Genomic DNA, 27,201 nt, shown 5'->3' on the forward strand with positions numbered 1-27,201 from the left:
GTGCTGCAAGCCCTCGGTGAGCCGCCAAAGAGGAAGTGCGGCTTGTTTTCTTGCTCGGAGTTCCTCTGCTGTAGGAAGATGAGAGGAGAGGGAGGAGGAGGCAGCCGAAGCAGGAGGCCAAGTTAGCCGGGGATGGAGGCCCTCGAGTGGAGGAGCTCCCTGAGCAACGACACCTTTCCCTCCACTCTGAGCCCCGCGGTGCCTCCCTATGTGAAGCTGGGGCTGACCATTGCCTACACGGTCTTTTATTCCCTCCTCTTCGTCTTCATCTACATCCAGCTCTGGCTGGTCCTTCACTACCGGCACAAGAGGCTCAGCTACCAGACGGTCTTTCTGTTCCTCTGCCTGCTCTGGGCGTCGCTTCGGACGGTGCTCTTTTCCTTTTACTTCAGAGACTTTGTCACGGCCAATTCTCTCAGCCCTTTCGCCTTCTGGCTGCTGTACTGCTTCCCGGTGTGCCTCCAGTTTTTTACACTGACACTGATGAATCTTTACTTCACTCAGGTAAGGAAATGGCCATGTCTGGATTGTGTTTTTTTGAGGGTGGCATTCAGCTAAGTTGTACATGCAGAAATCATTCAGAAAGTCTTAGCTTTGAAATGGATGGACATGGCTAAGTTATTAATTTAAGTTACAGATAGGTAGCCGTGTTGGTCTGCCATAGTCAAAAAAAAAAAAATTTTCCTTCCAGTAGCACCTTAAAGACCAACTAAGTTAGTTCTTGGTATGAGCTTTCGTGTGCATGCACACTTCTTCTTGGTATCTGAAGAAGTGTGCATGCACACGAAAGCTCATACCAAGAACTAACTTAGTTGGTCTTTAAGGTGCTACTGGAAGGAAAAAAAAAATTTTTTTTGTTTTTATTAATTTAAGTGGGCCTACTCTGAGTAAAAGGTAGTCAAATCCCACCAGAGCACAAAAAGAGTGTTTCTCTGTTGTCTCTGAATCTCAGGGAGGGGGAGAAGCAAAGATAGCATTCCTCATGCATAGGAGCTTAGCATTGAATGAAATACCATAAGACATCCTTGTTCGGTTAGTATAAACTATAGTTCAACTTGTCGTGCTTTTTCATACACCGAGAGCCATGTTACTTTTACACAAACCTTTGTTGCACACTTGTAGTAGTCAGTAGAAGTTGTCCTTGTATTGGATATGTGGGGGATACTTTAAAAACCCAACATGAAATGCTTAAGCCGATCCTCAAATAGATACTGATAAGGAAACGAAAAAGGAGGGAGGGAAACTGCTTCCTCATCAAACTAAGCAGGTCATCTGATTTTTACCAACAAAACAAAGTAAGGTTTTGCAACTCACACATGTTGTCTGTTCAGCAAAGCGTCTGGATCTCAGCTCTGTGGTCTCACTGCCCTAGAGATGGGTTAGTATTAACAAAGCTAGCTATCAAGAGATCCAAATCTTTCTGGCCATTTATACTGATTGCAAGAGTTATTTCTGTTTTGATTTCAGTCCTGTCAAGTGAAAACTTACACAAAAGTATGTGCAGGAAAATTGTCTCAGATCTGGTGTGGTGCAAGGGTTAAGAATAGAAGCAATGAGCCTGCTCTTTTTTACCTTAGCCAGGAACTTGCTAGATGGCCTTAGGCAAACCTCTCACTGTTTTCTCAACCTCAGTTCACCTTCTGGCCTATTTTGCAGGACTGTTGTTTAGGGCTAGTGAAAGAAATGCATGTGAAGTGAGCTTTAAATACTTGAAATGCACTAATGCTAAGCATTATTACTTAATACCATTGAGCAATTTGATCATTTGCACCAAATATTTAGTACTAAACAATATTTTACTTTCCTATTTTCTTTTTTCTTTGTATACAAACACAAGCAGGAAATATAAAATTATCAGCCTTTTAAAGAAGCTGGGCAGAGCAGTTGCAATATTTTATTAAAAATGCCATACAATGCAAAGTTTCTGCAGGCTTTGAAATCTCAACTCATTTGGGATATTATTTATTTATTTATTTATTATACCCCGCCCATCTGGCTGAGTTTCCCCAGCCACTCTGGGTGGCTCCCAATCAAGTGTTAAACACAATACAGCATTAAATATTAAAAACTTCCCTAAACAGGGCTGCCTTCAGATGTCTTTTAAAAATAGGATAGCTGCTTATTTCCTTGACATCTGATGGGAGGCGTTCCACAGGGTGGGCGCCACTACCGAGAAGGCCCTATGCCTGGTTCCCTGTAACCTCACTTCTCGCAATGAGGGAACCACCAGAAGGCCCTTGGTGCTGGACCTCACTTCTTCAGGTATACAGGACCGAGGAACTCAATGAATGGCTTGTGCAGTGTTCCTTTACATGCTCGCTTGGAACAAAACCCCTCTGACTTCAGTGGCGCTTATTTCCAACATATGTGCATAGGATCAAAACATTATATGTTATGTATACAGTGGCACTTCAGGTTACACACTCCGCTAACCCAGAAATAGTGCTTCAGGTTAAGAACTTTGCTTCAGGATGAGAACAGAAATCGTTCTCCGGTGGCGCGGCAGCAGCGGGAGGCCCCATTAGCTAAAGTGGTGCTTCAGGTTAAGAACAGTTTCAGGTTAAGTACAGACCTCCTGAACGAATTAAGCACTTAACCCGAGGTACCACTGTAATATAATGTAACATTATTTATTTTTTAATTGCAGTTATTTAAATACTTCCTTCCAGGGTGCAAATCCTTCCAAAGCAGATTATAAGTAACATAAAATTACATTTTTGGAAAACAGAATAAGGCTGCAAGTCTTTTGTTAAATGCAGGTGAGATATTATACTGATGAACGTGAAAGAAGTAGCACACAAAAGCTAAAACACTGTTGCACACCACCCCAAACTCTGAGCAGTGTGAGTTTCCAGGGGTTCCAGGCGCTTATCAAGGGTCTGTGTTTCCTTTAGGAATGAAGCACAGTAGTGACTGTGGTATATAGCACATATAACCTGAGCCTATGAAGGAGGGGTTCATAGGATTAATGCCCTGAAAGGGCATTGTTTCTGCCATAACTGTAGCCTTGGATTCCAGCAGAAATCAGGCATGGCTCTTTCTCCAGCTTGTTGCTTTTCTTCTGCAACACTCTACCATAACTCTGCCTTTGCCTGTTGAGGGAGGGGCTCCCACCCATTTGCTGTCTGAACCCCTTAATCTCCCATCAGCTCACCAGGAAGCTAGCTTTGCTATCTCCAGAATTTAGACTGTTTGATTAGCTTTTAACACTTGCTAGATGCAGGAATCTGAGGAGTCTAGCCTACAGCTTAGCACCCCAATATCATAACAATAAATTTGTGGCAGATTTTGCTTGTACAGAAAAGCCCCCAATAATACTAATAAAAGAAGAGTTGAGAAAATAGGTCAACCTTTGAAGGAGAACTACATAAAAGAATTGCAAGATCCATGATAATAAATCACACACAGGCTGCAATCTTGTGCACACACTTAGATGAAAGTAATCTCCACTAAATACAATAGGGGTTGATTCTGAGGAAACAATACCCTATTTGAGTGGATGCTTCAGATTCTATACAGGAGGTGGCAAGTTTGGCTTGTAATTCAGCATGTTGTCAAAGGGTGCCCTGTTAAAATCACATCTACGTTGTCACAGAAGACAAGCAAGGGCAAGTGTGGAAAGGGAGGAGAAGAGATCACTCTGTCCAGAGGCAACTTTCACCCAAATAAAAATAAGAAAGGCTTCAGATTGGTTATGTCTCACCATGCATAACACCAAGCCTCTTGGGTGTGAAGGAAAGTTACTGAATGCTAGCAAAACAATATAAGTTTGTAGTTGGACATGTTGTAAAGAGAAAGCCCATAATATTAATTAGGATAGCTGAGCAGGAGAAATACATTAGGTAATCGGTTGAAATTATGCCAGTAAACTAACATGTACAAAGCATTGGCAGAACAAGAGGCTATCTTGGACCTCATAGTACAGCTTTTGCCAGCCCGCCAGTTGTTTTGGGCTACAACTCCCATCAAGGCTGGCTGGGGGTGATGGCAAATGTCCACAGCATGTGGAGGGCACCAGGTTGGCATGTTAGTAGCATGTTAACAGTAACCGCAAGCAGAGGAGCTGAACTGGAAACCACCTCCACTTTTTGGTGCCTTTTTCAAAGTAGGAGAGATGGTGCCATTTGTTTTATCAGTACAGTCATACCTCGGGTTAAATACGCTTTGAGTTGAGCGCGTTCGAGTTGCGCTCCTCGGCAACCCGGAAGTAACGGAGCGCGTTACTTCCAGGTTTTGCTGCTTGCGCATGCGCAGATGCTCAAAATGACATCACACGCATGCGCAGAAGCAGTGAAAAGCGATGCACACATGCGCAGACATGCCGTCGCTAGTTATGTTTACCTCTAGATGCGAATGGGGCTCCGGAACAGATCCCGTTCATATCTAGAGGTACCACTGTATTTGCCAGCATTGTAAACTTGGGAAAATGGAGGGCAGGTCTGGTCTGTCACATAATTGCTTGGATAGCTGGGCTGGGTTCAAACAGTGACTGGCCCAAGGTTACCTGGTTAACTTTATGGACTTGAACCAAGGTCTCTCCAGCCAAAGTCCAACTATGGAATTTGATGCCACAAGACGTAATAGTGGGCACCATCTAGGATGATTTTTTCAAGTGGTTGGACGATTTCATGGAGGGTTAAGGCTGTCAGCAGCTACTAGCCAGAAAAGTTACATACTGTCTTCTACGGTATGTTGGAGTAGTATGCCTCCTAATATCAGGCGCTGGGAAATCATAGGTGGGGCTAGTATTGTTGGGCTCAAGGCTTCCAGAGGCATCTTTTTGGCCACTGTGAGAAAAGGATGCTGGACAAACTACATCTTTGGTGTGATCCAACAGGGCTTTTCATGTTCATAGGATTCTAATCCAATGGGTATTTCTGCTCTTTGAGACATTGCAATAAAAAAATGGATTGTCATACTTGCCTGCATTTGGGGGCTCTCTTGTGGGTGTGGCTCTGTTATGGGGGTTGTAATTATGAGCTCCTTTAGTACGCGGGTAGTGCTGTGGTCTAAATCACTGAGCCTCTTGGGCTTGCCAATCAGAAGGTCGGCTGTTCAAATCCCCACAACGGGGTGATCTCCCGTTGCTCGGTCCCAGCTCCTGCCAACCTAGCAGTTCGAAAGCACACCCAAAAGTGCAAGTAGATTAATAGGTACCACTCCTGTGGGAAGATAAACGACGTTTCCGTGTGCTGCTCTGGTTTCGGTGTTCCTTTGTGCCAGAAGCAGCTTAGTCATGCTGGCCACTTGACCCAGAAAAACTGTCTGCGGAGCAGTCAAACGTCAGCTTCCTTGGCCTGTAAATCGAGATGAGCGCCACAACCCCAGAGTCGTCTGCGACTGGACTTAACTGTCAGAGGTCCTTTACCTTTACCTTTTTGGTACAGCAGCCCACTAGTCCAAAACCACTCAGTGGATTTGTAACTGGCTGACTGACCGAACCCAAAGGGTGCTCATCAATGGTTCCTCTTCATCCTGGAGAAGAGTGACTAGTGGGGTGCCACAGGGTTCTGTCTTGGGCCCGGTCTTATTCAACATCTTTATCAACGACTTGGATGATGGACTCAAGGGCATCCTGATCAAATTTGCAGATGACACCCAACTGGGAGGGGTGGCTAACACCCCAGAGGACAGGATCACACTTCAAAACGACCTTGACAGATTAGAGAACTGGGCCAAAACAAACAAGATGAATTTTAACAGGGAGAAATGTAAAGTATTGCACTTGGGCAAAAAAAATGAGAGGCACAAATACAAGATGGGTGACACCTGGCTTGAGAGCAGTACATGTGAAAAGGATCTAGGAGTCTTGGTTGACCACAAACTTGACATGAGCCAACAGTGTGACGCGGCAGCTAAAAAAGCCAATGCAATTCTGGGCTGCATCAATAGGAGTATAGCATCTAGATCAAGGGAAGTAATAGTGCCACTGTATTCTGCTCTGGTCAGACCTCACCTGGAGTACTGTGTCCAGTTCTGGGCACCACAGTTCAAGAAGGACACTGACAAACTGGAACGTGTCCAGAGGAGGGCAACCAAAATGGTCAAAGGCCTGGAAACGATGCCTTATGAGGAACGGCTAAGGGAGCTGGGCATGTTTAGCCTGGAGAAGAGGAGGTTAAGGGGTGATATGATAGCCATGTTCAAATATATAAAAGGATGTCACATAGAGGAGGGAGAAAGGTTGTTTTCTGCTGCTCCAGAGAAGCAGACACGGAGCAATGGATCCAAACTACAAGAAAGAAGATTCCACCTAAACATTAGGAAGAACTTCCTGACAGTAAGAGCTGTTCGACAGTGGAATTTGCTGCCAAGGAGTGTGGTGGAGTCTCCTTCTTTGGAGGTCTTTAAGCAGAGGCTTGACAACCATATGTCAGGAGTGCTCTGATGGTGTTTCCTGCTTGGCAGGGGGTTGGACTCGATGGCCCTTGTGGTCTCTTCCAACTCTATGATTCTATGATTCTATGATTCTATGAAATTTACTTGGTATGATTAGCCATAGATTTATTATCACATGAATTTTGGACCGTAGGTTTTTGGCAGCCATTCGTTTTGTGCATTTTAAAGTTTGCCGATTTCATAACCATTACTTAAGCCATCCAAGAAGAATTTTACCATAGATCCCTATTAATGTGGAATTTGTTAGAATGTTTATAGTGCTTACATAGTTATTCACTGTTGTGGTTATGGGAATGTAAGAATAACAACCATCTGATTAAAGGATATTGCTTCTCAAGCTATAAAAAAATCATTCTGAACACATATGATTACGTAAGTGTGCCGTTTGTTAAGGGCATTGAGAGTTATTACGAGACCCCTGTGTCCCTTGCAGAGCAACAGTTCCCAGGGTGGTGTAACAGGAAACCCTGTGAGAGGACTAAGGCTCTCCTAACAATCACAGATAGTGGGAGGGACAAAAGCCAGAGTTGAGAGTTAGCAGTGATGTGGACCGGAAGCAAGCAGAGAAAGAGAGGCATGCCTGATTTCTGCTGCAATCCAAGGCTGCAGCTATGGGAGAAATAATAGCCTTTTTGGGTGTTGATGCTGTGGACCCCTCTATCATAGGCTCAGGTTGTATAGTAAGTGCTAGGAGCCCCTGGAATCTCGCAACATTCAGAGGCTGGGGTGGCGTGCAACACTGGTGTCAAAAGTCGGGATACATGTTTTCTGGAGAAGGGCCAGTGAGCGAGGTGTGTCTTGAGTCAAGATGGATGGAGGAACAGCAGCATTCCTGGAGCTGTTCAGGTTGATGCTCTGGCAGCAAATCTAGCAACAGGTGGAGCAGCAGAGCCAGCAGCTTGAGCAAATTATCCAGCAGCGAGACCAGGATGGGGCAGCGGCAAGCAGAGTGGGTGAGAAGGCTCTGTGGAAAGGAAAGTGTGACTCCATGCGAGGTGAGGGCCCTGCCAGATGATACTCTACATGGGGTTGAAAGTGACCCAGGAGCACACAGATGGAAGGGGTGGCCAAAGAGATCCAGAGTGTGGATGGGCAGGACTGCAAGCAGTCAATAGCTGAAGGCAAGGGGGAAGAAGGGGTGCAGCAGGAGGAATTGGATGTGCTCCCATGAGAGGTGGTAGGCTCTCCTTCCCTGGAGGTTTTAAAGCAGAGGTTGAATGTACACCTGTTATGTATGATCTAGCTAGCATTCCAGCATTGCAGGGGGTTAGACTAGATGACCCTCCTGGTACCTTCCAGCTCTATGATTCTATAAAGACACCACAGTCTCCACTGTGCCTCATTTCCAAAAGGAAACACAGACCCTGCTTAAGTGCCTCAAACCCCTGGACTCTTGCCCTGCTCAGAGATCAGGGTGGCATGCAACAGTAATATGCCAACAAAACAAAAAGTTGTAAGAGGAATTCATCATACCAGTTGAGGATTAAAGTAATAATTATCTTGGTTTTACTTTACTTGTGGGTCCACAAGCTGGGAAACACGGCTCTTTTGCAAATCCTTCAGAGTCCCTTCTTGCAAACTTTTCAAGATGGAACCAGATGTTTTCCAAATATGTGTCTTTGTTGGTAGGGAGGGTTTGGAACTTTCTGTCCTTCTCATTTTTCCTTGCAACCCCAGCCTCCATGACTCCCCCTCCCCAAATAATTATATTTATAGTTTTGGAGCCATTGGGCTGGGTTAAGAGCTTGGAGGGTGCTGGGGGGGGGGTGAGAGAGAAAAGCTGGAAGAGACGAACACTCACTCCTGCCTGCCACTTCTCTCCTGTAGATTCCCTGTTTCACCCCCGTATTAGGTTTACAAATGGAATGGAACTCCATTTTTGCTGCGTAATATGCCTTTCCACTCTGAGTCAGAGTGCTTCAGCAAGTCACTCCCATACAAAACACAGGATTTATTCTCAAAGGAACAGTTATCTTGATCCATTGGGTAAGATTCACTGCATAATACATATACATAATACATATACATATACATAATACAATAATACATATACATAATACATAATACAATACAATTAAGAACAAAATTGAATAACCCGTCTAAGGATTTTATCCTTAAATAGTCTAAGATGAAGGAGCAAAAACACTTGTTATTTTCAGTTTTTCAGTATGGGGCATATGGAGGCCATTTGACTCATCCCCCCATGGCTTTGTTTTGGTCTACTAGCCAAGGAAATTGTCTGTCTGTCTGTCTCTCACACACGGGGGGGGGGGGAGAGAGAGAGAGAGAGAGAGAGAGAGAGAGAGAGAGAGAGAGAAGTGTGTGTGTGTGTGTGTGTGTGTGTGTGTGTGTGTTAACCTATCTAAGTGATATCCAGAATTGCCACAACTAGGCCTGATTTAAATATTATAAACCTGGAGAGGAGGAACTTGCCCACCTGGTGCAGCACATGCCAGGCAATTCATTTTAATCTGATCCTCCTCACCCACTACACGTGCCTCACCTGTAGTGTAGGCAGGTCCTATGTTGCCATGCTAATGGGTCAGAGCCCAGTTTAAATGCAACACCAGGTGTATGCAATAATGCTTGAGTTACATTCTTCCTGTTCACCCCGTGTACATTTTATTGGGTCTTAGATGTGCAATAAAGGGTACCCTAACTGGAGCAGTGTCCTAAAGGCTGCTGATTTCGAAGTGAATGGTTTTTGTTTCCTTCTCAGCGTTTAGTGTCTTTCAACTTGGCTAGTGATCCTGAGGCCAGGGACGTGATTAGAAGGTCAGCGGTTCGAATCCTGTTCAGTCCCAGCTCCTGCCCACCTAGCAGTTTGAAAGCACGTCAAGTGCAAGTAGATAAATAGGTACCGCTCCGGCGGGAAGGTAAATGGCGTTTCTGTGCGCTGCTCTGGTTCGCCAGAAGCGGCTTATTCATGCTGGCCACATGACCCAGAAGCTGTACGCCAGCTCCCTCGGCCAATAAAGCGAGATGAGCGCCGCAACCCCAGAGTCATCCGCAACTGGACCTAACGGTCGGGGTCCCTTTCCTGAGATTTCTCTGTCTTCTCTTGTCATGTGTAGCTTTTCCTCTTGGCTCTCCAAATGTATCTGCTGTCAGGCTGTGTTTTACACGTAGTTAATATGGAATGTGGCCGTTACTCAACACAAAGGGTGCTTTCATATATGAAGTATGAATGGCCTCTGTAGTTCCCTCACATGCAAATACTGTTGGAAAGTCGATGCAGAAGCAAGAGTGGAAGAGAGGCATTTGTAATATAAATGAACATTCTGGTCTATGTAGTTTTTACATTCGGATTATACATCATTTATGTTAAGTCTTGTGTATCAAAACACCCTTTTGAAAGAAAAGATTGAAGCTATAAGGGGATTAATGATTCCCACCCATGAATAATTCTCCAATTCATTTCGGAAGGAATATGAAACAAGATACAATCCTGGATATCTTGTCAATTACTATCTGTATTATTTGGATATACAGTGGCCACAGTTTGTTTAACTTGTGTTTTGTAATTCTGTATTGTATACACCTTTCCTTGCACACGTTTACATTCACTGATCACTTTCATTTTATTGTCACTTGTGTTCTTGTGACATAGGTATGTGAAGTGTTGTTTCCACATCCTGATTAGTTCAGTGATCTTCACAGGGGAAAAGAAAATAACGTTGAATAAAGTAAACAAGCAATCTGTGTATTCTTATCAGTTGTGTTTGCAACACTTGGAATTATGGTGATTCCATCAGGGTAATCACATCTTTGACTTTTCAATGTTTATCCTCAAAGAGAAGTTAGCAAAGGTATTTCAAAGACATGCCTAGAAACAAGAAATAAGAATGCAAATCGGTTCAGGAAAATTCTTTCTGTAAGTATTCCTAACACATGTTTATACCATGGCCAACACATACTGGTATTTGATGCTGAAAAGACTCGTTGTTAAGATGTAATCTACCAGATGGAGCTGAAAATCTTTACAACTTTAAGCAATTTGATTGTTTGTGCCAGCCATATTTAAGCTACTTTATGGGATTGCAATCCCTGCTTTTCATTTTGCTACAAAGAAACTGAAGGCTAGTTTGCTGCCCTAGGATATGGTGGAGGGTGCTATCCTGTCACCAGTGTTTTAAAATCAGATTCAGCTGTCAGTCTGGTCAGCTTTTATATGTGGAATAGAGGAACCACCATCTTGTCTTTCACATCAGGCTTGCGCCATCCTGGGGTAGCTATGGGCCACCCACTATTTCTCAGCCTGGCCTGCCTCACAGGGATAAAATAGGGGAAAGATACCCTTTATGTTTTGGAGCCTAAGCAAATAGCATATTGTGTATCTACACAAGATGGGGCAATTATAAGTATCAATGCCCATTATTTGGTGTTTACATCACCATATGAGTGCAAGAGAAGACATGCGTACTTTTTCCAAGTGTTTGCTTATTCTACTTCCTGCCTCCCAGTTTAACATTGGAGAGCCACGCTCTTTTTACAGGTGTGCTTAGGCTTAGAATATCATTTATTACGGCCATAGGCCCATACAGGTAAAAACAACACATAAATAACAGTTTGTGCCGTAAGGAGAAAAAAAACGATCGCTAAAACACCACTATAACAATAAAATACTATAAAATGGAAAGGCATGCTACGCCTTAATTAGCTTGTAGAGCTCCTTGGCGTCGCTTTTGGGAAAGGACAGCAACTAGGAACCTAGCCACCTTCAGGGTCGTGTGGGTATCCTTGTCCTGCAAGATTTGGGCAAGGTGGAATTTTGGTGGGGTACCCTCTAGTTTCTGTATGATTGATCCCAACAAATTTGCCCGTGGCACATTAAACAAGGGGCAAGTGAACATAATGTGCTGGAGCGACTCCGGCGTCACCTTATCACATTCGCACACAGCGGGAGCTTGGCCCTTTGAGAACCTATGTCTCAGGACATTAGAGGGAAAAACATTAAACCTCGCTTTGGTGAAGGCCAGTCTATGGGCAACAGTCGAAAGGGAGGAGAGGTATGATGGAACGCAGTAAGTTAAAGTGATACCAATGTTCTGGGGCGAACAAACACCTCCCCCCAGCGTATAATTTCGCTGTAAATCGATGTCATCCAGTCTTTGGCGGATCAGTCTCTGAGCAGTGATTTGGTCTAGTTTTAGGGAATCTGAGGGAGAGATTCCATAACTCAGGAGTTTGGCATGAATTCTACTAGTCCAAAGGCTAGAGAATTCATCTCGCCATAAGCATTGGGCAAGGTAATGGTTTGGTAATCTATGCCACAATGATAGCCAGTAATTGAAGACTTGCTTCCACAGGCAAGTTTCTAAGGATGCGACCTTCAATTCTAGTCGCATGGCTGCGTTGCTTACGCACAGGGGGAGCATTAGGAGCCGACGTAGGAATTGGCTTTGCAGAGTCTCAAGGGGAGCGAGATCTGTCATCACGGCCCAGAGCGGGGCAGCATAAGCAAGCACGGCAACCACTTTTGCCTTGAACACCTTTAGGGCCGAGGGAACATGCAAAGCTCCGTCCGAAAAGAAGAATCGGAGGAGCGCATATGACAAGGTTTTGGCCTTATTAAGTAGGTGTTGAATGTGAGCTTTCCACCCCAAATTGTATTGAAAAATAACTCCTAGGTATTGAAATTTGTGCTTAGGCTTGGACTATTGAGATTAGCTGTGAGCACCACATTTTTTACAAGGATGAAAACAAAATGGAGATGAATTAGAGGATAGTGATGAATATGAGTAACAAGTTTGGAACATATTAGCAAGTTTGAAGCATGTGGAAAAGGTTAAGAGGAAGTGGCACAGAATATATTTAGATCAGAAAAAAATGGGGAATGTGCCAGTTCTCAGGTCTTTATGCATCCAGGTCTTTAAACACACTTTCTAGGGAGTAAGCCCCAGTGAATAAGCTGGGACTTGCTTCTGATTTGCATAGAACTGCACTGTTAAAGGCTTCTATTTCAAACAGCGGAAGGGAACCCGTCTGCTGGACTGCAGCTCCCATAATCTCTGATCATTGGACTATGGTGGCTGGGACTGATGGGAGATGGGATCCAACAACATCTGGAGGTTCCCCACCCCTGGTATATATTAAGTGTTTTTCTACTAGGGCTCCTTAGGGATGTTCACACATGACAGAAGAGGATATATACGTACTATATAGTTCCAATACAGTTGTTTGACTCCTGTCCCCATCACTCCTAACTATTGCCTGATGGATACCACATTGGCTACTCCTGCTGTTAAGTATTTAGTACGTACCTACTTTAACCCTGACTCCACTCTTTTCTACCATGTGTCCACCTGGGGTGGAGACACAGACTGAGGGGAACCACAGTGATCTCAGCTGCTTCTTCATATCTGCAGTTTACACAAAGTTAACAAGAAGGATGTTTAATCATTTCACCTGTTACAGTGTGAAAGTGGGCACATGCTAAATATATATCAGGCACTTGCTTTTTCTACTTTTATGTGTAAAACAGCCTAGAAAAAGGACAATAAGCAACTGGGTTTCAGCCAAGCAGGCTGAAATTGGTCATCAGGAAATACCTATGTTCTGTAAAAGCAGCTGAGCAATGGGAAATCAACTTACTTGGGATGTGACAGAGGGCTCATCCATACCATCATTTAATGTGTCAAGTGAGCTTCATGTGCTTCCATATGACATTCTGCTCTTTGTTCTCCTTTTTGGAGGATCTCAGGTATTGGAAAATCCAGACAAAGGGACTGGAAAGTGTGGGAAAGCAGTGATTTGGAGAACATGATATAGACAATGGAGATACAGGAAGCTTAGTATCCACATTAAACAACAGTGTTCTCAGTCCCACAGCCCAGCAAACTTCAATGGAGAAGCCAAGCCTGCTCAGCAAAGGCCCATCTCTATTAAAGGGACAAGAGAGTGTTAACAATATTTGAAGCTTCAACTGTGTAAGTAAAGTATGCACTTTCATTTTTATTACAGGTGATTTTCAAAGCTAAATCAAAATACTCACCAGAACTACTTAAATACAGGTAAGAAACACCTTTCCTGTAATGAATAAAAGGAAAAACAACCGTTCATTGCTGGCTGGGCCATATTGTAATACATCTCCATAGGAACTGTATTCACCTACTGAAAGAAGTAGTAATTACATTGCAACATTTTCTTGAGAGTTTTAGTGATTCTGAGGCACACTTTAGTCTGTTTATTGTTGGCATTCATCTGTCTCGAGAGACCATGGAGTGCACCTCTGGGAATGAAGTTAAACCACTAGAGAATCACAGTGCCTGTTGTGGCTCCAGAGAATGGTAACTTGTAATTGCTATCTCCTGCACTATTTTTGCTGTGTTAGTCGCACCAAAGTAGCACAAGCCTGGGCAGTGTGTATGGAGGTCCTGTTTTGCCCAGATGACAAGACCTCCATATTGGCCTCACTGATGTGGTCCAAAGGAAAGCAGAGCAATATGTTTGGCACCAGTTTAAATGCAGGAGTTGCTGGAAGAAGGTGTGCAAGACGCCATCCCACCATCTTAGGGTCTCCACTCCTGAATTGTGTAGGGTTTGTTTCTTAGCCTTCTCTTCTCCCGAAGGGATCCTGCAATGCAGCAGGTAACATTTTAGCCTACCGTGCTTTGAAATAAGTGTTGTGGTTTTCTTTATGCATAGTATGTGCAAGGAACAGCAATGAACATGAGAGGACTGGAGTTAGGTCTTGAAGGCCCTGAAATGCCCACATAAGGAATTTTTAGGCTACCACGATCCTTGCCTCAGAATCAGGATGCCTTGCTTTTCCATGCCATGCCAGTTTTCTCACCCTGTGCCAGGATTCATTAGGGAGGATCCTAGTAGAAGCTGAGAGCCTGGGGAGAGCTGTTACACATAACACCTGGTCATATGCAGTTATTAAGACTCAAGAAAGACAGGAGGGAACCAAGAAGTTGCTTGCATTGAAGCTGCAGTTAATGTCCTCCAAGTTTACCTCTCCAAGTGCACAACCCCCTTGGAGGTGGGGTAGGGTACCTGTAGCCCTACATTTGTTGTTGGACTACAATGCATGCATGTAGCTAAATAGATATGTGTGCATTTATCACCATTTGTTAAACATATGTTACATAGGTATGAAACATGGAAGGTGTAAAGTGTTTTCCAACTTGAAAATATCCATGGGTAGAGGTTGCCTAGACTTTCCTTCATGAGAGGCAACTGTGGTCCTGTTTCTCTGAGCAAACATGGTAAAGTAAGGAAGCCTTCCGTTTCTGTATTTGACAGGAGTGTTTTTAATTCATGGCTTAAGCATATTGTTTGGATGTGTTCACAAACACATGTTGTACTCTGCCTCTCCCTACAAGAGTTTCGAAAGTGCGTGATGCTTAATCAGATTTCCATGGAACAAGTTCACAGGCTGTGGTTACCGTGCAACCGTTTAACTACTTACTTTCCGAAGTACAAATGCTGCAGTCTGTTCAGGATCAGTTTCAGCAAAGGATGCCACTTTTTTAGTACATTTAAAACAGATTGCTGTTTTTATTTCTATATCTCACCTTCTGATGAGTGCAAGGTGGCATAGGTAGGTCTCCCCACCACCAAATTTATCTTCACAGCAACCCTGTGAGGTAGGTAAGGCTGAGAGTAAGTGATAGGCTTGCGATGCATGAGCTTCATGGCTGAGTGGAGCTTTGAACCCTGGTCTCCCGGGTCCCAGTCCAACACACTAACCAGGGGTAGACTTTGGTAATATGGCACCCTGAGTGAGGTCAAAATTTGGTTCCCCCCACTCCAAATATTTATTATTTTCACAATAATTACTTTGAGTACTTTGATTAGCTACCATAACAACTACTACTACTACTACTACTACTACTACTACTACTATGTGCCCCCTTGGCTCAGCACCCTGTGCAGGGAAACCTCCTGCAACACCCTAAATTTGGCACGGCTATAACCACTACACCACACTGGTTCTGTAGGGTGTTGGACTGGATTGCCTTCAAGGTACTTCCCACTCCAACAACCTTTGGTTCTCTGTGGGTAATTTGAATCTGTGGTGATCAAGTGACATTTATAAATGGCAATAATGTCAGTTGCTAAATACTACTACTTTACCAAACGTTGTTGTGCAGAAACTTTAATAATGGCTGATCATGTACGGCACACATGGCAGCATTTGCAGCAGGCACCTGGTGGGCGAATGACAGTGAGATGTTGAACACAAGAGTCCTGTGTGCTGTGTGGCCTGTACCGCTACACTGCTGTCCTCAAGTGAAATGGAGAACTTGGTCCCATCACCAGCATTGCAGTGGGATTCCACTGCCGCTTTGGTTGGCTTCTGTACATGGAATTGTGTGTTTTGGCGGGGGGTGGGCAATCTTCTCCTTTGCCTCAGGCAGCGAAATGTATTAAGCCAAGTTGTATTCAAACCTTTAAAGCACATTTTCCTCCTCAAATAATTCTGAGTATTGTAGCTTGTTAAGGGTTGCTGAGAATTGTAACTCTGTGAGGGGTAAGCTACAGTGCCCAGAATTATTTGTGAGAAAGAGTGTGCTTCAAAGGTATGGTGTGTGCCTTAAGCTAAGGAACTATTTTGTCATGAAGAAACAATGAAGAGTTTCATAGCACCTTAAAGACTAGCAAATTTATTTATGACATAGCTTTCAGGTCTCCAGTTCCCTTCATCAGACATGACAAGTTTTATCTTGAGTTACAGGGGTGAACATGGGGGGTGGGGTGGAGAAGAGGAGAGTTACAGATTGTAAGATCAGAAGGAAATTAATTGTTGGAAAAAAGGAGCTTCAAAGGAAGATTACATCATGAAACCATTGAATTACAATGAATCTACCAAAGGATTCATTGCTATCACTTGTGGCCTGAATCGGTTCAAAGTCTTTTAAAAAAGAAAATCACACAGCATGAATTAATTAGTTTACCAATGTGTTTTTAACAATTGATTTGTCACTGGTAGCTGTTAATAACATAACTATCACCACTGTACTTTCTGCATTTAATTTCCTTCTGACCTCAATGTTTACAATCCCCATCCCACTAAGCTATGTGCCTATACAGTATTCCTATAACTCGGGATAAAATTTCATGCATCTGATGAAGTAGACTGTAGTCCACAAAAGCTTGCCATTTACACTGTTATGTACAGCCCAATCTCTGAGCGGAGAGAGATTTCAAGGGTGCAGATCATCCTTTGAGTTGGGTTTCCTTGGAATGAAGATCATTGGAGACTATCATTTCTTTTATTTACACTGAGCATAAGATGGGAGAGCTCACAGTCTTAACTCTCCAACAGATCTTCAAACAGTGAAGTCTCTGTGTGTTTCCAGCTCCAAAGGTGACTAGAACAGACTGGCTCCTGGCCTACCCTTCGACTACACCCAGGATGATATCGCCACCTGCCAAGTGAGGGTGGGAGGCCTGTTCCCTACTTTTGGAAACATCATTACCTAGTCATTTCTATGGCAGCACGCCTGTATTTGGCCAACTCTTTTTAGTCGAGCAAAAAGATGCTTAACAGACTTGCCTGTGGCCATTAACAAAGAAACTGGTTTGACCACTTCTACAGAATCCCATCTTACAGATACAGATACAAAACCACAGGCTTGGTGAGGACCCAAATATTATTTATTATTATGTCTGTCCTGCCCCACTCAAAAAACCCGGGGCAGCAAACATCAAAAAGTTAAAACTATGCAATTTAAACAAAAATACAATTAATTTTTTAAAAAATGAAATACCATCTAAAAACATGTAAAATCATTTAGAACATACCTCCCAGTTACTAATTTCAAGCTTGCTATGGCCAGTTTTACTCAGCTATCAAATGCCTGGGTAAACAGGAATGTATTTAAGTATACATTCAGTATAGGGTGGTATACTAAACAAACAAACAAACAAACAAACAAACAAACAAACAAATAACCTCTGAAAGTCAATGAGAGAGATGCACCTTTCTCACCTTATGAGGGACAGCATTGTATAAATGAGGAACCACCACTGAGGAGACCCTGTCCCAGATGCCATCTATACCACCACCACCACCCCAATCCTATAAAAGGACATTTGTTAGGTGCCATAAAACTCTTCATTGCTTATGTGCGACAGACTAACACGGCTACTCCTCTAGAAATTGTAGTGGAGGGTATATATTCTTGGATAACCCTGTGCATTTTATTAACATTTGCTAAAAAGGTAATCATTTAAAAAGCAACGTTTTCCTTCTCCCCATTTAGGTTGCCTCTTTATCTCGTGTCATTTGTTGTCAGTCTACTTTTCCTCCTGGTGAATCTAACGTGTGCCATACTTGTGAGAATAGAGAATTCAGAAAGGAAGATCATTGTATTGATCCGGGTTGCTATAAACGACTCATTGTTTGTGCTCTGTGCCATCTCGCTCTCCGTTTGTCTCTACAAGATTTCCAAGATGTCCTTAGCAAATATTTACTTGGAATCCAAGGTAAAGTACAACTTCAGACATTTGTACAACTTCTGGGGGAATTGTATCTTTGTGAGGAAAAGTGAGTGGTATATGTTGAAGAACAAGGCCCTATACATTTAAAGCAGTATCATATCACTTCAAACAGACATGGTTTTCCCCAAGGACGTATCTCTAGTTCTGTCCCCACAGTATGTGACTCATGAGAGAAAAAGGTGGCCCACCCACTGTTTTTTTCTATTAAGTCAATATGGATTTATGTTCATTTTATTAGCTTTAGGCTGCAGTCCTTTGCACACATACTAGGGAGTAAGTGCCATTGAATGCAGGGGGCCTTACTTCTCTCTGATGCCACTCCCCACATTGCCTAATGGTAGAAGAAGGCTACTTGCTTTCCCTTTTGCAACAGCGGAATTAGGCTCAGAAACGACATTGTCCTTGAGTGCTTATGTTTTTACCTCAATTCTTGCCCTTTCCCCCATTAGTTGGAGAAAGTGATAGGGATTCAGAAAAACAAAATTCATAATATAATTCTTCTCAGTTCATTTCCGTAGCAAAGGTTATGGGCGGCTATCTCCCTTCCTTCTCTTCATTTCCCCTCTCTTCTTTCAGTGTTCCCACTTGTCTCTTTTTATTCATATGTCGGCATTCCATCCCATGGGTATTTAATAGTCTGATGAGCATACCTGCTTTCCTTCCTGAACACGACCCACCAAGACTCATATTTGGCAACTTTTAGAAAAATGTCTCTTGTTCTGCCAGACAAATGCCACAAGCTGACTTCTTGTTCTATGTTGGTGCTAGTCCTTCATGCCGATTTAGTTTCCTATGGTAATTTGGTTATTTTAAAGAATTTTATATAATTATTTAATATGCTTAGTCTCCCTTTAATAACGCCAACTGAACACAGTGGGGCTTCCTTCCAAGTAAACATTGCTTGCTACGATTGATTTGCTACTGTGCAATCCTATACATTTTTGATCAGGAATAAGTACTATCGATTTTTTTCCTAGGAAAGTGTGCACTGGATTGCAAATCTTCAGCATAGATGTTACTGCTTTGCTGTGACTTCTGGGAAATAAGGGTGGGGCTTGTCTGTGAAAATGAATTACCTCATGAAACCACCCTGTGGTGACTTGGGCACAGCACACTCTTTTCCAATGCACATTTCCATTCCCCCCTCTCATTGCTTGTGCCTGTTTCTATAAGGACAAACAGTATGGTCCCAGGACATGTTTTGAGGTGCACCTTGCAGAAGCTAAACAAGTTTGGGTATGTTAAGTGCCTGATCAGGAGAGTATCTTGGGTTCCATGATGGAAGAAAGGCAGGATATAATTGGAAAAGAAAAAAAAATATGAATAATCAAAGTGAAAAACAGATTCACAGATAGTTAATTTCCTCTTCCAAAAACCTTAGGCCAGGGGTCAGCAAACTTTTTCAGCAGGGGCCTGGTCCACTGTCCCTCAGACCTTGTGGGGGGCCGGACTATATTTTGAAAAAAAAAATGTACGAATTCCTATGCCCCACAAATAACCCAGAGATGCATTTTAAATAAAAGCACACATTCTACTCATGTAAAAACACACTGATTCCCGGACCATCCGCAGGCCGGATTTAGAAGGTGATTGGGCCGGATCTGGCCCCTGGGTCTTAGTTTGCCTACTCATGCCTTAGCCTGACTGAGTTATGGTTGGGTAGTTAAGGATAAGAAATCCATGTTTAGTGATGTTACAATGTATATCTTTTCTTTAAACAATTACTGCCACATTTAAATAGGTTCACTACTTTATTGGATTCTGTTTTGCATACATATTATGTGTCTAAAAAATTCAGAGTGGCACTGAAGCTGGTTGAAATAATCCACCACCATACTCAAATGTCCTGGTATCACATCAATGCATTTCAGCACAAAAAGTAACAAATGAGGGATTTTGGGTCATAACACTACAAGTGGTAAATCTATCGGATATTTGGAATATAAGGTACAGTGTTCGCTCTTGCACACATGCAATTTGGAAAGTGATATTTTGGATATTACTTCAGCAGAAGCACAACAGAGCGATGATCCTTTTTTGCAGGATTTCTGTTTGGTTTTATTCCTTCAGTCATGACACAGAAATCTACAGAAATCAATGAACTGGCTGCACAGGGACTGACACATACACCTTTCCTCCATGGGGCTTAGGGCTGGGTTCATGGGTGAGGGCTACACCCTTCCCAACAACATTGTGAGTGAGGTAGGTAAGGCTGTGCATGTCTGGGCCATGGCTGTCCAGAGAGCTTCATGAGCTGAACGAGGACTCAAATCCAAATCTATATAAGATCTTGGGAAGCATGGGTGTTTATTAGGTTAGAGAAACTGCAGTGTAAAAGGCCACATAAAACTGCTCTGTCTCAGTTGGTTAATTTGGGGAAATACCATACTGAAAACGCCAGCTATATAGTTCCATTTTTAGACTTGGTTGTAATAGGATGGGAAGTTTTATTTCAGCTTGTTCCTCCCAGACTACCATAGCAACAACATTTTATCTCTAATGCAAATATGTACATAGCAATGATTTCCTCTTTTAAGTGTCGTCTGCTGTGTGTAAACTGTCCCACCACAGCTTTCGTGATCCTTTTTCCTGATTTCAGTTCCTTTAATAATGCCACAAGCCCTTGGATCAGCAAAGTGTCATGTGCTTATTTAAATGTTCTTGGTTCAGACAGACAGCTTTTTAAAATAATGTGCTTAAATCTTGGAAATTAGACTAGATGGGAATAAAATCTCAAATACTAGAAAGATACATCATCTTAGATCCAACCCAACATATAAACAAACAACAAAAGTTGGTCTATAAGAGAGGCTGTGATTCTGTGCACACTTTATTGGGACTGAATTCCACTGAACACGATAGGACTTCTTACTTAATAACAATGCATAGTATGGCACTGAATTATTATGAGAACCCAGCTGCAGAATGTGGTTAAGTATGAGCACTGTTCATCTGACAGTACTAAAAGAAACTGTAGTTTTAAACAAAACATCATCTGGGATGGTTCTAAGTAACTTGATGTCCAGCTATGCTATTCTCCTAGAATCATGCCATTTCAGTGCTCACTTTCCAAGCCCAAATTCAAGTATACTAAGATGTGTGTATTAATCTCTCCTTTAGGGTTCATCCGTATGCCAGTTAACTACTGTAGGAGTGATTGTTATACTACTTTATACATCAAGAGCCTGTTACAACCTGTTCATTTTATCGTTTTCTCAAAACAAGAATTCTTTTGATTACGACTGGTACAATGTATCTGACCAGGCAAGTACAGTACTTTCCTGTGATATCAAGATTAAAACCATTCTTGCACTGATATTTGACTGCATAAAAGGAACGACCCTCTCCACCCATTTATCCGACATGCATTGCAATTAATAATAATTTGCCACAAAGGGTTCTGCTCACGTCAGGCTGTGCTCGGTCTGCAAGGTAAGAAATTTTTGTGCAGATCTATATGTAAGCTTTTAGATATCAAAGTTTTGTAACCTTAAAAAAAAGAGGCTACAGAAGCTTAGCTGGAGAGCCATTTATATGTAGGACTCATTTAAATGCATTTTGTAGTCCAGGAATGTGATATAAGGAGGAGAGTAAGGCAGTATAACCACTTTGTCCTGCAGAAAAATAATGAAATTATCTTGAGGAAACCTACCATGTGCATCTGCCTGGTTTTGGTATGATGACTTCATAAAAAAATAACCCATGGAAAAGCCTTAAGAAAGCATTCCTTTTAGGCTATAAGAAGCTCTATCTGCCAACAAGTCTTAAGTCTAATTGGGCTTTAGATTTTACAGATTTCACTGGAGCTACTCTTGTAATTAAATCATCACAGGATGCCCAACCAAGTAGTAGCAGCAGCAGCATGGTGCAAGGTTCATTTGGCTCATAGGCAGAAAAGGAAGAGCTGCACTTGTCTGCCCCTTGCACATTTTTTAAAAAACTAAACAACTGGCATGCTTTCAAGTGACACATTTCGTATCACATGTAGTTTAGCCCCAATTGTGATTCATTCCGAGAAATCCAACCAGGTCAGTTTATCCACGAGTGATTCATGGGTATAACCCTTCCAGCGTGACTAAGAACTAGGCCAAAATTGCACACTGTGTCTCTCATGTTATAAGTACATCCCCAAAACAGCTTGTGGAAGAGTCCATCTACTTAGTTCAGCATGTTTAAAGTGCCCACTGGTCATGGCATCCTGACTAGTGGGATCTGCTGGTCAGAAAATCCCTCTGAAACCTGCCTGCCTACATAGATGCTGGTTCTTTGTTTATTTGGGCCAAGAAAATTGTAGCTGCATCTAGGCCATCTCTGATGCCCAGAGATGTATTTTATCCAGTTGATTTTCACAGAGAATGGCGAAAGAGTAGCATTTCTGCATGCAGAAATGTTTTCCTTATGCATTCTGCAATAGATGGAGGTTGTGGGGTTGCTAGCAAATGCTGAATTTAGTTGTACATCTAATACATATTTAACTTTAATTTTGCAACAGGCAGATTTGAAATGTCAGTTGGGTGATGCTGGATATGTTGTATTTGGAGTAATCCTGTTTGTATGGGAACTTCTGCCCACATCCTTAGTGGTGTTCTTCTTCCGTGTCCGAAACCCTACAAAAGACCTAGTAAGTTATATTTTCCCTGCATTCAACATATGCCCACTTCTTGATATTCTGTTTTTTTAAAAGGAAATGCCTCTCCTGTCCTAGCAATGTCACATGTCCCTTCTAAAATCTGAGTGCACACATTTATTGATCAATACAGACACCACCCTTTGTTTTTGCATAATTATTCTTCCGCTCAGCCCATTCTGCTCTAGAGTCATTAAAGGCAATTATTTCCTGATATTAGGGGCTCTCAGCTTTGGGGGAAGGTGGCACAGGGTTGTTGGCTCAAAATATCTGGATTGCAAATATTTATGATAAGGAAGGATTTGCTTGCCTCATTCTCAATTTATTGTGACTCACTATGAAGTCATTTAAGAATTCATCTTTTTAAAGTTACATTTAAAGCAGAAGTTTGCAAAATGTTACAAAGGAGAGGGGACAGATCAGTGTATAGAGCTTCACTTTATTTAAACCAGATTCTTGTTTTGCATATTTGTGTTCCAAAATCTTTGTATGTAAGTGATGTAGCCTTTTTTACTTTTTTGGTATTTCCCCAGGCTGGAAAATTAGGGAAATACACAAAAACATTTGTTTTTAAAATCAAAAGTTCTTTAAAAATTAAGATAAAATTGGGGGAAAAAATCATTTTCTCATCTTCAATTCAAATCCTAAAGATTAGCCTGCATAACCATATTAGAATGCCGGCTACCTCCTCCCACCTTAAGGCTCTTACAAGATGCACCCCTTGCTTTGTTTATCATTGAGCCTGATGAAGCATTATGGAGAATTCTAAAGCTTGTGTACTGTTTTGTGATACTTTTTGAGCCAACCACAGTATCTCCCAAATATGGATTTTGGAATTGGATATTCTGGAAATTAGCCACTAGAGGGGAGTAATAGCCAAAAAAAAAATAGTAATACACTGTACTATATATGAGACTGGAAGTTTATATAAGTACATAGCAGAGCTTTGTTAACAGGGAATTAAATGACAGTTTAAATTGCAATAGAGACTCCTTTGACTAAGTTTGTATTACTTTATATCTTATTCAAAGAAGATCCTCATAATTTAATTATTTTTTCTCTCATGACACTATACGTTTCACAATGAGAGACACTGGGTGAAAAATGGTTTCCTCTCAAATCTAAGATGACAAAATAATGCCAAGCTAAGCCAGTTTCTTCATGATAACAATGAGCAAATATAATTCTGTGGCCATTTTAGTATTTTTTTTTTTTAATGACCATACTGGTATTGTGAGCAACCTAATAATAGCTGTTGACTAGAAGATAGTTCAGTTGGTAGAGCATGCAACTGTTAATCTTGGGATTGTGCAACATAGAGCAAAAAATTCCTGCATTTCAGGTGGTTGGACTAGATGACTCTTGTGGTCTCTTCCAACCCTACAATTCTCTGATTCTATTAATTTGGGCCCCTGTATTTAGTTTGGGACATTAGAGTTCAAAAAGAAATTGCAAAGATTCAATGTCAAATCAGATAACAAAAGACGAGATAATTTGGGCATGTCTCAATGGAGAATAGGTGGCTTGTTAAATCAGAGTGTAAATTAGAACAGATAAGCCAGATCATTTGCTTACTAATGATACTCTTATTATGCTTTGGAAACTTTGCAAGACTTAACTTTATATTGTCTGTTCCTGTTCGCTCCCATCATTTCCCTCCAAGCAAAAGGAGAAGGAACAGGGGCTATATTCAGAAACATTTAGCAGAAGGCCAGCATGTAAATGAGTGCACAGAAATGTGAGATAGGAGATAGGATAGGAGAAAAGTGATTAGAATTCTCTGCATTTCTCTTTAAAGACAGATGCCAAATCACAAAACTCGGCAACGGGAAATGGGTGCAATGCAAAATAACTTCTCTTTCATCCCTAGACAAACCCAGGGATAGTACCAACTCATGGGTTCAGTCCAAGATCTTATTTCTTTGACAATCCTCGCAGATACGACAGTGATGATGATCTGGCATGGAGTATATCACCGCACAGTATACATGGCAGGTGAGACAAACTGATGAACAGAGCCAAAGGGAATTGTGCCCAGTTGTGGCAGAATTCTAGCTTTGGTAGCTTCTGTGACTGGACCAGAGGTAATTTTCAGAATTTCCCCCTTTCTCCTGCAGTCCCTCCTAGGGTCCTCCTAGAGCAGAGTGGAGGGGCACAAGGGCTTACAGAGGGAAGGAGTAATTAGCCTAGGCTACTTTAAAGAGCCTTCTGTCAGCAGAGAAACACAATTGTACAACACCCATTAATTTCAAGGGGGACCTTTTGATTTCAAATGTTCTACTTGGCTGTATTATGCCCAGTATTTTGCCACAATAACAATTTATTCTTTACAGTATCCTGCCACGCTTCTGTGACGCCTAGCTTCTATCACTCAGGTTTATGTGTGATTCCAACCTCTTTCTGTATACTCCATGGAAATTTGAGTTTCATTCCCCAATGTCCCGCATTATTAGATTGTACAGGACTGGGAGACACCAGAAGAACAGGAATTAATTCCTACAATTCATTATTCTACACAAAGCTGGGAAGACAACCAGCTAAACAGGTTATAAATGCCACAAACATGCAGAGAAGTTATTGTTGGAATCTTTATTAATGTGTCTCATCAAAATATGTTGCGTGTAAATGAAAGTTGTACTCAGATTTAGTTTCCAGTACAATTGGGGATTGTCAGCATAGAACTCTTGATGACCTGGATTAACAGCTAAGTATAAAATTTAAGCCAAGCCACAGTGTTATGTTCTTGTGTGATCCTATGCCCCTCTAGCGAATTCCTTTCCAGCTGCAGCAGGAATTCATTCCGGGAACCACAGGATTGCAGCAAACATGTCTGCACAATTCCTCAAACCAAAGGCTGTCTAGTGCCTGCTTAGAACTTCACAGGAACACATGACCTGAAGTATTGTTTTATCGCCTATATTTTACCAAGTTAATTTCTCTTTAATTTTGTTTTCTAGTTTCTCCCCTGATTACTATGACTGGGGACATCAAACCAACAGCTTTATACCTCACATTGGATCCGTGCAGCAGGATTATACAACAGAGATAGAACGACCAAGCCCTATGTAGCACCAAACCAATGTTGGTTTTAAAAAATCAACATCAGTCATAAGGCACAAGTTACAGGGGCATAACATGGCCCATGGAAAAACATAGGAGTAAAAACAAGCTATAGGTTTACTTAGTTAAACCATACAGGTTTACCATAGTTATATTTTCATTCCAATATGCCTTGCTTAGGATGTGATCTTGCAAAGATTTGCACATGTACTTTAATTATACATAGGAGCACTCCTACTGAAGTCACTGTGTCTCCTTTTATAATGAAGACAAAATACAGAGGTGTTATTACAAGACTGCAGCCTAAGAGAAAATATTTGTATTCTGTATTATCTATTTTTATGTTGGAAAACTACTGCTATAAATTTATAGCCCTTTTCTTATATTGTCACTGTTTATATGTACAGAAATAGTTTTGTGTCTCATGTTGTAATGTATTCAGTAGGATATGATGATGAGTTGTGACCATCATACAAACTATTTTGGCAATGTTGATATAAAAACATTTTTAAAATACTCCTAGTTCCAACAAAACGTTCATTATAAAAAGTCTAATATTACTTGATGCATGTATGGAATGGATGACAATTAAGTATTACCAATTGTGATTAATGAGAAACTGCTAATTTTATATGCCGTTTCTTGGGATCCTACCATGAGGAAAGAATAGACATAAAATAAAAAGCTTCCACGATACCTATGAGCTCAACATTTGATAGGAGTTCATCATTTGATATAAGCAAACAACAGATCTGTATGTAAGCTTAAGAATAAACACTGTCCAAGTCTTAATAGAAAACCAAAAGTTTTATTAGTATTTATCACTGTATATAGTCCAGAGTCCATTTTTTACCAGAATAAGATATCTGTCCAACATTAATTATTACTTGTGTTTGTCATTTCCAATTACTAGCCATGGCTCTGCCAATATTTTTCATGAGTCAGCTGAACACCAAGTGATCATCTAAAGATCAGGTGCCAAATTCAGTTCTTTGCCTTTTATTGGTAATCCAGGCTTCATTTACATTTTCTGTTCAAAGTTGCAGGTACATTGGCGCAAACTACATTGTATATCTGTACAATGACACTTTTAGACAGCATTGACACTTTTAGACAGCATATGAAAAGTGCAAGGCCCATTTTTGAGAAGAGAGGCCAAATGGGGTGGGGTAATCTTTGTCCCTCATTTGGGAGAACGTTTTGTAAACGAGTAAACAGATGTATTAACAAGGGAATTATTGTTCCTAGCAGGATGCAGTCTTAAAGAAAATGTTACCACTTCCTTCATTAATATCTACTTCAAGTATTACTCATTTGATCTAGTGAGTAGAATGCAGACCAAATAGGTAGCCTGTATACCACAGCAACTGAAAAAAATGAAGCGAGTGGGTGAAAATGGCTTGGTTGACTAAGCTCAATAAGTACAATATAGGAGCCTGCTTTTGCCCCGCTATAAATAAGAATATCAAGGTTATAGCTACCCTATCCTCACATACAAAGGAAGCTGCACCAAGGAAAGATGATTCTTATGATCTAAATTATACAAATTTGCTCTTTTTGCAGAATTCATTTTGCTTCAGGCACAGAGTCGGGAACTATACCCACAAATTGAAAGACATGCTTTAGCCCAGTAGGACTGTCAAGTTCTGATTTCAGTCACA

At 41.7% G+C, this 27,201-nt stretch overlaps 1 protein-coding gene across 1 annotated transcript; it reads left to right on the forward strand.

Moving 5' to 3' along the window:
* Window positions 1-26,345, forward strand: GPR137B (G protein-coupled receptor 137B). The gene is made up of 7 exons (XM_083606088.1): window positions 1-504; window positions 13,363-13,412; window positions 17,616-17,838; window positions 20,974-21,121; window positions 22,350-22,474; window positions 24,351-24,475; window positions 25,438-26,345. The coding sequence occupies exons 1-7, from the start codon at window positions 133-135 to the stop codon at window positions 25,547-25,549; spliced, it is 1,155 nt and encodes a 384-aa protein (XP_083462214.1). The 5' UTR covers window positions 1-132; the 3' UTR covers window positions 25,550-26,345.
* Window positions 26,346-27,201: the final 856 nt, after the last annotated feature.

Source organism: Podarcis filfolensis, assembly GCF_964270895.1.
Source record: "Podarcis filfolensis genome assembly, chromosome: 3".
Taxonomy (NCBI): domain Eukaryota; kingdom Metazoa; phylum Chordata; class Lepidosauria; order Squamata; family Lacertidae; genus Podarcis; species Podarcis filfolensis.

Coding starts and splice junctions, on each gene's coding strand:
- GPR137B (XM_083606088.1), top strand. CDS start 133: ATGGAGGCCCTCGAGTGGAGGAGCTCCCTGAGCAACGACACCTTTCCC. Junction 17,839..20,973: donor ATATTTACTTGGAATCCAAG/GTAAAGTACAAC, acceptor TCTCTCCTTTAG/GGTTCATCCGTATGCCAGTT. Junction 21,122..22,349: donor CAATGTATCTGACCAGGCAA/GTACAGTACTTT, acceptor TGCAACAGGCAG/ATTTGAAATGTCAGTTGGGT.